Genomic DNA, 13,233 nt, shown 5'->3' with positions numbered 1-13,233 from the left:
TAATCCAGTTGACTTTTTGGAAAAGATTTTTTTGTTTCAAAAATGTTGGCTCTTGAAAACATCTTGTGCCCCCTCCCCCAATTAAAAATGGGGAATCACCTAAGTGTGCAACAGAAAATTAGCTGTATGACAATTATTATTTACTTAGCCAAGTAGTAAATTACGTATCTTTGACACGTGCAAATCGCGTTTTCGAAAATATTATTTACTGGATTTGTTTGGGCACAAAACACTACTCATTTGCGACGTAAAATATTTAAACTTATCTAATTATCAGCAAATCTTACATTCCGCTTTTTTGTTAATCCCACCTTTAATTTTACGAACTTATTATAGAGTCTATTACAAATTGCTGACTATGTCATCGTATTTCATCTAATTTGTTCCAGTGGGGTCTCCCCTTAGAGGGGAATAATACGGACAGTTATCCAGGAGTTATTTCAATGAACGTAATTCACACTTTTGTGTACGTGTGTATTTGGACAAAAATAAAAGAAGAAGAATAATGGGAAACTTTACACTATCTGCCATTCACCAAGAGAGGGCGCTCTTCACCAGGTAATGTCAACAACTTAGGAATAGGAGAAGCATGAGTGACGGTCACTGACAGCAAATAACATGTGTTTTGCGTGTTTTTGATTTTGTATTTAGATTTAGCCAAACTGTATTTTGTTTTTCATAACACAATGCCAGCATAAACCGCACTGTTCTGGAACAGGACGTACTGGACACGAGTTCCCCTATGATAACAAGCGGTGTGCATGAGGTTTTGGGAGTGTTTCTTCTAGGGTAATTAGCAAAAATTCCAAAATGCTGACCTACAAAAAAATTGAGAAGAAATCTGAAGTTTAGTGTATGACAATGTATCTGATTTAGTTTTCAAGAGGTTGAGAGACTTCTAAATATTTTTTGAGTGTTTTTGAATTTGTAGCATTTACCATTGTTTGGTATAGGAGTTGTGCACCCTTACCTGGTAGGTCTGCTGCCCTCTAGTGGTAGAGCTTTCGAAAAGTCTCCCATTGTACGATGTTTTCCACTGAGTTGATCGACACATAACTGAACATTTCATCTGAACATGATCAAGCCCGGGGTTTTGGTGTAATTGGAGTTAATAAATTGCTTTCAATATAACTTTCCGAAAGGGCTGAACTGAAAGGTCACAGTGTATTTGCGAGAAAATGACTTTAGATCACTAATCAAATTAACGTTAATGACGTCAGCAGTTGAGTGTCAACTATAGAGCATGGCTCTATGCCACCAACGTACGTCGTTAAGGTTGAGTTTTGATCGATTATTGTTATTTTGATCAATTATTATTGCGAACTATTATATGAGGTAAAACAATTCAAGCAAGTTACTATTGCAAGTTAATGTTTGTAACTTCATGGGACAATAATTTGTTTTACGTGCTTTCCCGTCACATGGTAACTTAAAACATTGCGATTTTACTGTTTGTAAGTTAAAAACTTTCTTTCAATGTCAATTTCTATTACAAGTGAAATATGATCAAGACACAAGTATTCCAAATGATAGAACATAATGATTTGCCCTTAAATACTTTAGATAGACATAAACAAAAAAGATCTTATGTGCAAAATTCGTTAATACCATAACCTTTTGTTTATTTGAAAAAGACATGAAAGTAGAGAGAGGGTGCAGTTTAGGAGGAGTTTTTCTGGATTAAATCGCCTTGTAGCATCAAGACAACTACGTTTTCATACGTTTATAACGTGTTCCGTTTAATGTTTCATTAATGTCAGTATGTCAATATTGTATGATCATCCATTGGCAAGAAATTGAGTATAATAATTATGGGCCTAAACAAATAATATAAAAGCACTTCTGTAAAAGGAACAAAAGGTGTTTTAAAAACTAAAAAACATGCACCAATGCGTCTTAAAGGGAAGGTACACTATAAAGACCAGTGTTCTCACTTGGTATCCCAACATAAGCATAAAATAACAAACTTGTGAATTGAGCTCAATATTGGTCATCGGAGTTGGGAGGAAAACACCCTTGTTGGACGAGTTTGTGTGCTTTCAGATAGGAATAAAAGACTTCTATAAAGCTAGAAGTCTTTTATTATTTTAGACGGTTGTATGTTTAAATAAAATAATGGAAACCGTTACTTTCCTTTTAACTGTAAAAACTTTATGCCAGGTTAGGTGAAGTCTGTAATCCAATTCGTTTGAATTGTATTGAAATTAATAAATTAATAAAAATTAATACATTACTAAAACTTCATTTACCGGTAATAAATGTTTGACATGCTCTTGGTGATAATAGCCTACTTTTTAATATAATGAGACCTTTTGATTTTATATTTTTTCATTTCCAATTCCAAATACATATTCACTGATGTTCTTTATCTGTTGGTGGGGGTGTGCATCAACTTCTAATCCTGCCTCACGGCACATTTGTTCCAATGTCTCTACATTACTGGTAGAAAGTCTGAGGTATTGACACATTAGGGCATCCAAGGGGTTGAATTTAGTCGGTGCATGTCGTAGGAGAATGGGAAACTCTCGGGCTAATAGCTCCACTGCAAGACGCTTGCGTTCAGCGACCGTCACTGAGCCGACCCTTGGCTCAAGGTGGTGGTGAGTTGGGTGGTGGTGAGTTGGGTGATGGTGAGTTGGGTGATGGTGAGTTGGGTGATGGTGCGATGAATAGCGATGATGGTGATGACTAGATTCATGAGCACCAATGTCAGCTACAGTACGATTGTTAACATGTGGATGGTGGTAACTCTCTTGATGTTCAGCCGCTGTGTGACGAGATATAAAACAAAGCAAGTGACAAATGATGCACAAGTCCCCCTTTTAATGCAATCACCGTTACTAGTTCACATTTACTCAAATGAGAAGCTATCCCCGGTCCCTTCATTCCCTGGGGGCATTTATCGTTACCTTAAAATATGTTGTGACATTTTGAAGGAACATTCCTCTCCTGATGAAAGGCGTGGTTAAGAAGGAGGAGGTAGCCCTCCTGTTGGATAGACACGTTGAGAGGGATATCGGGTCAAACACTTGATTTTACTGCTCATTATGAGCAATATACCCACTGTATATTATCATACCTAACTCGACGCTGCTTGTTCGATGACTTTTTCCACTCCTATTAGAAACAGCAACCCCGTTGATGTTCAACCCTTTTCCATGGCGTTTGACTGCATGTTTGGCAAGAGGTTGGTTTTCGAGTGCAGGCGTGTTATGTTCCTTGGTGAGACCCTGCGTCTTTGAATCCGCAGATTGTTGAACACCTTGGGGTGCAGATTCCACCAAGTTTCCCATAGTTAAGGAAGGGGTGTCTGATGACGTCACTGCGATCAATCCAATGGATTTGGTCTTCTCTGATACCGGTATTTCATATTGACGAAAATAAATTAGTATTTTTGTTTTACAATGCTACCAATATTTAGATAAGTTCCCTTGTAATTTGGATCATTATTGCTTGGCAAAATGAGATGTCACAACAAAGAAAACTATGCTGATAGTGAAAGCTGATTTAGTGATAAGGTTGTTGAAACCGTGGGTATGTGTTATTTTGTACATTTCAAGCTACATCTTCTCAACAAAACAGAGGCACAAGGCAAACTTGTGAAGGTCTGTTTTGATGTCATTATGTCCTATGCTATACGAAAATGGTCACCCCTCCTTTCTGATGGATGGGACGCCATGCATCAACAACGCTTGATGATCGTTTTTTGTTTAACATAATTATCGTTAAAGGCAGTGGACACTATTGGTAATTGCTCAAAATAATTATTAGCATAAAACCTTACTTTGTAACAAGTAATGGGGAGAGGATGACGGTATAAAACATTGTGAGAAACGGCTCCCTCTGAAGTGCCATAGTTTTCGAGAAAGAAGTAATTTTCCACGAATTTGATTTCGAGACCTCAGATTTAGAACTTGAGGTCTCGAAATCAACCATCTAAACGCACACAACTTCGTGTGACACGGGTGTTTTTTTCTTTCATTATTATCTCGCAAGTTCGATGACCGATTGAGCTCAAATTTTCACAGGTTTGTTATTTTATGTATATGACAAATACCAATAGTGTCCACTGCCTTTAACAAAAAGGAACCCCCATAAAATATGAGGTACCAATTTCTGTTGGATTTTGTTCAAAATAATATGATTTACGCCAAACGTCCTTGGACAATGGATATCGAATATTTTCCAGTGAAGTGTCTCTCAACTGTTTTGGGGGATTCGGACACGTTTTCTCGCAGCTTCCAGGATAGTTTGTGACGCCCGAATAGTGTGTTTCTGGCCAGGATCTCTATAACACACACTGTGGGGACACCAAAGGGCTAATGTACTACCGAACGTACCACTACTTTCTTTACGCTGCTGTCGTTCAGCGAGCGGGGCATGGTGCGCAGTCACGTCAATGTCCTCAACTCTTTTCTTGTCCCTTTTCACATCTTGCTCCCCAGTACCTTCATAAATGTTACCACTCACTGCCCGGCTCCCATCCTTGTCAGTGTGGTCACAGGACTCCCTTTCCTGGATGATCAATGAAGAAGCTTGTTTCAGTGTGGTATCAAAACAAAATTCGCGAATCGTGTGGAGTTTATACAAATTCACAGAGCGATACTATTTAAAATCACCTGGAAATATAATGTTTTCTTCTTCAAACATTAGAGTATATGTTTCTGAACAATAAAATAATTGTTTTTAACGATTTATATGTTTAAAAATAAATAAAGGTGTCTGGGGTGACTCTACGTGTCCCCTTTTGTGACGTCAATCGAGGCAGACCTTGCCTCGATCGAACATCGAACACGTGCAAGTATACATTCAAGTCCTAGTCGTGAGTTTGTATTCGAAAAGGTTGTTTTCTTGCATTTTCCCGGCAATGTCGACCAGGTGTATTGCTGCTGCATGCAGAAAAACAACTAAAGATGGGGTCAGTTTGCAATGTGGTCCGGTCCGACGTCTTTTCCAGCGCTGGTAGAAAACACTTCGAGCCGTCGTGCTTCGAGAACCCGGAAAACATCACTATACACATTTTAGCATGAAGAGAAAAGTTCTTTTCTAAAATATGACGCCATCCCAACAACAGCTAGTTGGGGAAGTCGGAGAAGGTACCTGAAAAACGTAACGAACCTAAAGGAGCATTTGCCTAACGTGAAAAAAATCAGGCTGTTTCAACTTCGAGGGCATGTTTTTAGCTTGCGCGAAGCGTCACTACCTTGACGCGCCTCGATTGACGTCACGAACAACGCCCTCTCGGGTCGGGCTTAATTTGTAAATGACATGAAAACTATTTTTTTTAAACCTTAGTTAAAGACAGTGGACACTATTGGTAATTGTCAAAGACTAGTCTTCACGGTTGGTGTATCTAAACATATGCATAAATAATAAACCTGTGAAAATTTGAGCTCAATCGGTCATCGAACTTGCGAGATAATAATGAAAGAAAAAAACAGCCTCGTCAAACGAAGTTGTGTGCGTTTAGATGGTTGATTTCGAGACCTCAAGTTCTAAACCTGAGGTCTCGAAATCAAATTCGTGGAAAATTACTTCTTTCTCGAAAACTATGGCACTTCAGGGGGAGCCGTTTCTCACAATGTTTTATACCATCAACCTCTCCCCATTACTCTTCACCAAGAAAGGTTTTATGCTAATAAATATTTTGAGTAATTACCAATAGTGTCCACTGCCTTTAATGTTTATTCATATTCCACTCATCAAAACACACAATTTTTATTTTAGTGACATTTACTTTATTTTCACAAAATACCACTTCCAGGTGACTTAAAGTTTTCTTACAGTGAAAAAAAGAAACCCCCTTTTAAATTATTGTTTAACCGTGTCGGTTCAATCACTTGCTGCAAACAATGATACCTTTGGATGTCGATGCGGTTTTCTACGTTGGCCATTTTCTAAGCGATCCTGACTTGACTCATAATCCAGAAGAGTAATGTATCTCGTCAGGCTTTCCAAGCTTCCTGCATTACGTATATCATCCAGTGGATGAACGCTTGATGTGTGATAATGATGATGAGGATGGTGAGGCTCGTACAGTTTACTGTAAGTATCAAACATTCAATGTTCAATTGTGTACTAACTGACCGTGGATTTCCATGCAGCCTAATATGCAACAAACGAACCGAAACAGTATGAAATTCAAGAATAACAACGCATGAGTGTGATTTAGCCGATTCATCCTTAGCAAGTTACAAAATTGATGGACACGCAGCAGGTCGGACGTTTAAAAGTAGCAGATATTGAGTGCGTTCGTTTAGCTTCCCTGGGTCTACCCCGCGGTGCTCACTGGTGTGAGCCCCTGACAAGAGCTAAACGAACGAACACTCACCACTCTCGTGGATCGTAGTGACGTCGTTTACCTCGGGCCAGCCCCCAAGTGACCCACTCCACAAGCAGGGCACTGGGGGCTGACCTGCTGGGTGAGCCCCTGGAATGACGTCAAAAGCTATTCGAACGCACCGGGGAAGACCGGGATGACCCAGGCGTTGACGAATGTCCTACCCTTTATTGTAGTGCTTAGGTTTCTTGAGTTGGTGAGCATGTTCCTTTACTGAGTGTCCATACCCAGCAGGCTGTACAATCACGTTGAGGTTGGATGAATTGGAGCCAACCCAAGGTACATCTGTTGGTGGCTGGTACCCGTGTTTGGCATGTCCATGCCGGGGCGCTGGTGGGTGAGGGAAATAATCAGCAGGTCTGTGATGCACTACCGGGCCGTAATGGTGGCTAACATCTTCAATAAAAGGAACGTGATGTCTGCTTTTACCTGTGGATACGAGTTCATTTACGAAAAAGTTAAATTACTTTTGAGTTTACAAGTTACCCGGCCAAAATTAGTTTTAACAACAACGCCAGTTTATGAAACCGCCCCAAAATAAAGTAAAAATTGATATAGATAAAAGTTACTTGCGGGTGTATGCATAGAGAAGGAATACTCGATCTCCCTTTTTTATTCCACACTACAAAACCAGTTTGTGTGGTAAAAAGGAGGACACTTTTACAAAACCAGTATACCAGTTCAATGTAAAAGTGTGGAAAAAGGGCTATCGAGAAGATACGAACATTAGACGAAAACAAAAAATCAGTTTCTCTAAAATACTCAATTAATAATTTAGAAATGTTGCTGTTTTTTGTTCGTTCACTGAACAGAAACTGTTGAAAGCTATAAGCGTTACGTGCTTGATGTCGTTGTGATGAGAGGTTCGTTCCAAAGAGGCTCACGGTAAAGAGTGATGTAAAGAGGGCGCCCGATATAAACTTATTGCTGAGGGTGATCATTGCTATTAGGCTTCCTGTACACTTTAACACAATATGAAAGATAGGCTACGCCTGGAAACTTGTTCGGCGCACCGCGCAAATTATATTAGACAAACACCAGACAAACATCCGTTGTAAAACCCACCATTTGCCTTGCTTTCAACATGCCTGGTACCCGTTGTGTTGTGGACATCCTCGCTATGATAGGCATGCCTAACGTCGTGATATGAATTCCTGTCATCGTACGTCTGATGGTGAGCGAACTGGTGATGTTTTGGGTGCTCTAAGTATCTGACGGATCCGTGTCTTGAAGAAGTCGAGCTCCCAATCTTAAACAAATAAAGTGACAACAAGGTGTTCTTCATTCTCAAAACACATTTGTAGGAATATAACTAGGTCTTTGTGGGTTTTTTTCTGGGTGAATATGAATTTGCTGGAAACACATGATCACACCCAAGGATTCAATGTCATTTCAGGAAAATATTTAGCGCGTGTTATTTCAAGTGAATCCCTGTTCACCAATAGCCAATTTGATAAAGTGATGACCATGTGTTATTAAAGACAGACAATACCTTTTCACTAGATCCTTGTCCGACTCTAGAACCTGAATGTCTGTAGTTCATCTCAGAATGACGACGCTCCTTTTCCTTGTGAAGTTTCCAGAGTTGTTTAAGAAGATCCTTTTCCTCTTGTCTGTGTATATTAGCCTGGACGTGACGAGCATTCTCCAATGATCTTGAGGATGTATAGCATATCGATTATAAGAAACGTGGGCCTTCTTAACAATAATAAAGCAAGTATAGTATTGTAATTATGACCAACAAGAACCCTTGGCCTAACGTCCTCACTTAATGGATCCTGCCGAGTAATCAACGTAAACGTAAATGTAATGTTATAACGCCGTTCTCAAGATATGTATTACGGTGTGTAGTCATACACCGTTAGTTTTCAGGAGTGGGTCAATACGTAGGCGGTGGGCCTATTAATTAATTGTGCCTCAGAGTGAAACATCATTTACAATTATTTCAAAAAAAATTGCGAAAAAAACTTAATATTCATGCTGTGTGTCAAAATTCAAACTTACTTCGTCAAAAACCTCATTTCGGCAACTTCTTTCTTGTTGTGGACATTGGTTGCATGAACGATGTCCGCATCCATTGTGGGATCATGCTCGTTAGCAGGCTCCATTCTGTCATCAGAAACCCGCTTTTGCTAAGTGTAGAACATTCTGAGTGATGGATATACACTCTCTTTTATCCCCAAACAGACGACAATTTCGGAGTCAACAAGTAGGCCCTACAGCTGTCGTGACGATTTAAAAGAAAACCCACTCGAGTATGCCATGCAGCGCGTTTTACTTGTTGATTTCCCTTGCTTGGAGATTTCTTCAAACGTCACAAGTAAAAATTGTAACTGGGTTATAATATTATTGTGACGAAATAATAATAATACGCGCATAGAATATTACCCCATGATGTCACAAACTAATGTCCAAACGGCGGAGCTAACATTATTTTGTTTATGGTCGTCATGCTCAGCGCGCCTCTTGCATTGATAGTAGGCTTACGTCACAATTATGTTTCAAAACGAGGCCACGACGGCAAATGATGTGCTTTTTGTTCTGCCTAAAAGTTAACTGCAGCTCGTGGCAGACTGGAGCTACACGAACTTCCCTGAACACCGACGTCATACACACTTCGACGTGGATTACGCCAGAGCCGCGTGGGGAAAGATGTTTTAAAAGTAGTGTGGCGAAAACTGCCTTGCGTTTTAGAATTAATTATAGAGTTGTTGAGACAACTTAAATGCTATCTCTTTATTTATAATGTCTTGCTAATTCACCATTATTGTAAGTTTAACTTCAGCTAAATTAGTGTTCACACATTTGGTTGTGCGTATTGGGCTGTGCGTTCGCGTGCGCTTTACGCGCACGCTTACAAACTGCTAGCGCGCACGCTACCAAAGGTGTTAACATTTGTTTTCTTAACGCTTATAATTAACCAATCGGTTCTCTGGCTTAGTGCAGCGCGTACGTCTGCTAGGCCATAAAAGGGGACGAAAACCAGAGATCGGGGCTCAGTCGCTTCCAGACTCGAGATCGCCACTCAAGACCTCAAGACCTCAAGACCTCAAGACCTCAAGAATTCAAGACCATCCAAGACGTCAAGAACTCAAGACCATTCAAGAAACACACACACACGCAAAACGATGCTACTCACTTTAATCAATGGCGATTCTCATTAGATAGTTACTACACGAGCAGCCACGCTACCACGTACTGCTGCGTGCGAATAATGAACCAGCGAACTGATTGATTACAGAAAACCTTAAGTTAATACCGTTTAAATCAAGAGAGGGCGCTATGTACATTTTGTGATTGAACATGATTGAATAAAATACACACTGTGTAGTTCCTTGCGGTTAATGTCAACCCTCTGACTTCTTCAGATTCCAGAGTGGCGGCTTGGTTAAATTCATAAGAACCATACCCCACCCGGAATCGTTACAGTAGAATACAATGATCCACACAATAAGTTTGCCTCGAAATTGCGTGGTTTTCCTTTTACTGTAAGAACTAACACGGCCATTTATAGGAGTCAAAAATTTGACTCCCATAAATGGTCAATGGTGTTAGTCGACGAGGTAAAAGGAAAACCGTGCAATTTCGAGGCATGTTTGTGTGGATCATTGTATACTACTTTTACAACATCTTTCTACCCATATGCATTTTATAAAAAACGGTTACAAACGCTTTTCAAAGACCAACTCGACCGATCCAAGGCAACGTGTTCCTTTAACACAAGATTTATGCACACCAAGGTGACGCGCTCTCCACCAATAGAAGTAGAGAAACTGTCTGGGGTATTTATGAATAGAAATTTCATTCTCTATGAATAATTTGCAAAAGAAAAAACCTAAACACTCAGGTGCATGAAAGGGCCGTCATGGTTTTTGCCAGAGTCTCGCGCTTGTGATATAAACATGTAGTCCCCTTCCAGTCACTTTGGAGGTAGCGGCTCTACGAAGCTTTTCAAGCCACGAATGCCTTGACAAAAGGCTACCGTATACACGTCAGCCCCCGTCCATGATTACCTTTCACCGTTGAGCATCGATTCAAATCGTATGACATGTAAAGTTGTACACAGTACACATACACCACGTAGACGACGGACGCTGAAGGTAACTTGCTTCACATATTTTTACTATTTTGATTGGTCAGCGGTGATATTAGTAGCTGCCACGATCACCTCAGACCATTCAATGTAGAAAGACTCGTCACTGCGAATACGTTTACCCATTGTATCCAATGAACTCACTGTTTCTGTAAAACTGTTTCTCACTGTTTCTGTCTTATCCTTGCGGAAAATTTTGCGCTTACAATGATCACGACTCACCGCTTAGTGCAAGCGTCGAATATCCACGTTGCTATCCAGAATGCAATAGTTGACATGATTCAAGTCTTAGATCGCGGTTACTCTTTTGTATCCCAGCCACGAAAAACGCCCCCACATTGTTAGCTAAAAGCCATGATGAAGGACTTGGAACCAAGTTTAATGCGAGCGAAGATCGAATGCCTATAATTATGCGTGGAATTCCTTGCAAACCCGTGAAATAAGCCCACGCTTGACGTAAGCGCGGAATTCCCTGCTTCCGTAAACGCCGATTCTTTGCTTACGCAAAGCCATTTTGTAAGCACAGCCATTTAATTGGGCCAAGCTCGCGTTGCATAAGTAATTATTGTCTGTGCCCCCCCCCCCCCCCCCCCCGATGGGCAGGCGGGCAGGGTTTGTGCTCGGTCGGTCGGATCGCGCGCACGTACTTGCTGTCGTGCGCGGGACTGGAGAGTCAGTTGTTACACGAGGTCCATGTTGTGGTGAGTTAACCTAGTATAGGCCTACAATCATAATGTATATTATCTTTTAGCAGAAACATGGTTATAATATTATCCGAGTGAGTGATGTACTGATTACTATAAACCAGTTAAATGAGTTTTCGCAGCGAAAATTGTGCATGAGTTAAAATGTGTTCAACTTTTGCGAAAAATTCAATGCGATAACAGGGCTGTGACGTCAAAATCGCACTCGCAATCACACAAAAGTATATAAACCCGGCTTTACGCGACGACTTTTGTTTTATGTTGGCTGAGCGACTACATCACGCATAAGATTAACACGAATAGTCGCCGCCTAAAAGTTGCAACAAAGTCTTCGTGCAAAAATGAAGTCGCCCCACCCCCAAAAATAGTCTTGCTCAGGGCAGTCGACTTATTTTATGCCCATGTTCCGAAATGCCATTAGTTACGTATCGTCTGATGACGATAATATCATCAAAGTCTTATAGCGCACGTATCTACCAACCGAAGGTAGGCCTTTCTCAAGGCCTTGAGTATTAATTATACACACTTCTAGAATTTGGATAGGTTATTGCAGCAGCCACAGCCAGGAACCCGGGGCGAACCCTTTCTCTTTTCGATAAGCCTGCACAACACACGGAACGGCTTTACGAGCGTCCCATCCGCAGGACGAAGCAATGGTTAAGATAGTGTCACGGTTGGGGGTTCGAACCCACACAGGCTCTGCTGATCAGAAACACCAACACCAGAGTTTGAATTCGGTGCTCGGCCCGCACGACACTTCATAATAAAACGAAGGAGCTTGCTGGATAAATGCTGGTGATTGTGGCCACCCGCCGCGGCGCAGATAACACAGGTTCGCGAGCAACGTGAACACGAACGTCAACGTGTGAACAAGTGTTGTTACAAGGTGACGTCACCACTTTGGGCTTAGCTCATGACGTCTGCACGTCGTATCGTTACCTGGCGTGAAAATGGTAACTCAGGTATGCTCAAAACGTGCGAGTTTAACCAAACTAATTTTTTGACGTTTGCGCTCACGAATTTGCTCGCGTAATGTGCAGCTAAACCTCCCTACCGTTGAACGACTTTTTTTGCATTATGGTTTGGGTTGTGCCTGCTTGGGTTGGGCGACTGCGAGATGACGTCGTGTCATCATTCGTACCGTATGAACGATGAAGCTCGACCAACTCACCATTATCACTGTTAGAGGGGGGGGGGTGTAAAATCGAGGAAACTGATTTGAAGATGTCACTCATCTCATGTGTGTTTTTTTATCTTGCAATATTATTCATCATTTGGCGTTGGTTATTTTATATGACTTGTGTTCAGGCCAAGTGTGGTGCATCAGTGTTGTAGGGGTTGCCTTTTGTTGTCAATTAACGTTTGTCTTAAGTTGTGATAGCTTTGTTTATTCTAAAAGACAGTGGAATGACTCAGCAAACTGCACTTTAAGTATCATGAACTGGGGGACTGAAATGTCAACAGTCATGCTCTGGCCTTCCTCAGAGAATTACCGTTTTTTTTGTGTACCACTACATCCATTTAAAATAAAGTTCATGCAGTAGCTTGTAAAATACATGTAATTGCTACAGGATATTAGTAAAAGGTCGTTTTTATTTATATGTCTATTAAGCCGGTAACCCCGCGAGCATGTACTTAAAGGAACACGTTGCCTTGGATCGGACGAGTTGGTCTATGAAAAGCGTTTGAAACCGTTTGTTATGAAATGCATATGGTTAGAAAGATGTTTTAAAAGTAGAATACAATGATCCACACAAGTAGCACTCAACATTGTACGGTTTTCATTTTACGTCGCGGACTAACACGGTCGGCCATTTATGGGAGTCAAGTTTTTGACCCCCATAAATGGCCGACCGTGTTTGTCGACGAGCTAACACGAAAACCACGCAATTTCGAGGCATATTTGTGTAGATCATTGTATTCTACTTTTACAACATCTTTCTAACCATACCGATTTTATAACAAACGGTTATAGAACGCTTTTCAAAGACCAACTCGACCGATCCAAGGCAACGTGTTCCTTTAAAAATCCAAGTAATTGCATTTACTTTCTAATCCGACCATTTAATTTTCCGAGTCAAGTAAAAAGTTAGTCA

At 40.8% G+C, this 13,233-nt stretch overlaps 1 protein-coding gene across 1 annotated transcript; it reads right to left on the bottom strand.

Annotated features, from left to right (window-relative positions):
- Positions 1 to 1,598: 1,598 nt before the first annotated feature.
- Positions 1,599 to 8,683, bottom strand: LOC139935307 (uncharacterized). Its single transcript, XM_071929832.1, has 8 exons — positions 8,345 to 8,683; positions 7,833 to 7,995; positions 7,406 to 7,589; positions 6,505 to 6,769; positions 5,860 to 6,043; positions 4,341 to 4,515; positions 3,080 to 3,352; positions 1,599 to 2,767 (listed from the first exon to the last, which is right to left on the bottom strand). The coding sequence occupies exons 1-8, from the start codon at positions 8,446 to 8,448 to the stop codon at positions 2,319 to 2,321; spliced, it is 1,797 nt and encodes a 598-aa protein (XP_071785933.1). The 5' UTR covers positions 8,449 to 8,683; the 3' UTR covers positions 1,599 to 2,318.
- Between the last annotated feature and the right edge of the window lie 4,550 nt (positions 8,684 to 13,233).

This window comes from Asterias amurensis, chromosome 3 (assembly GCF_032118995.1).
Source record: "Asterias amurensis chromosome 3, ASM3211899v1".
Classification (NCBI taxonomy): Eukaryota; Metazoa; Echinodermata; class Asteroidea; order Forcipulatida; family Asteriidae; genus Asterias; species Asterias amurensis.
Note: the sequence above shows the minus strand (reverse complement) of the source record. Positions and strands in the feature narration are given on the sequence as shown.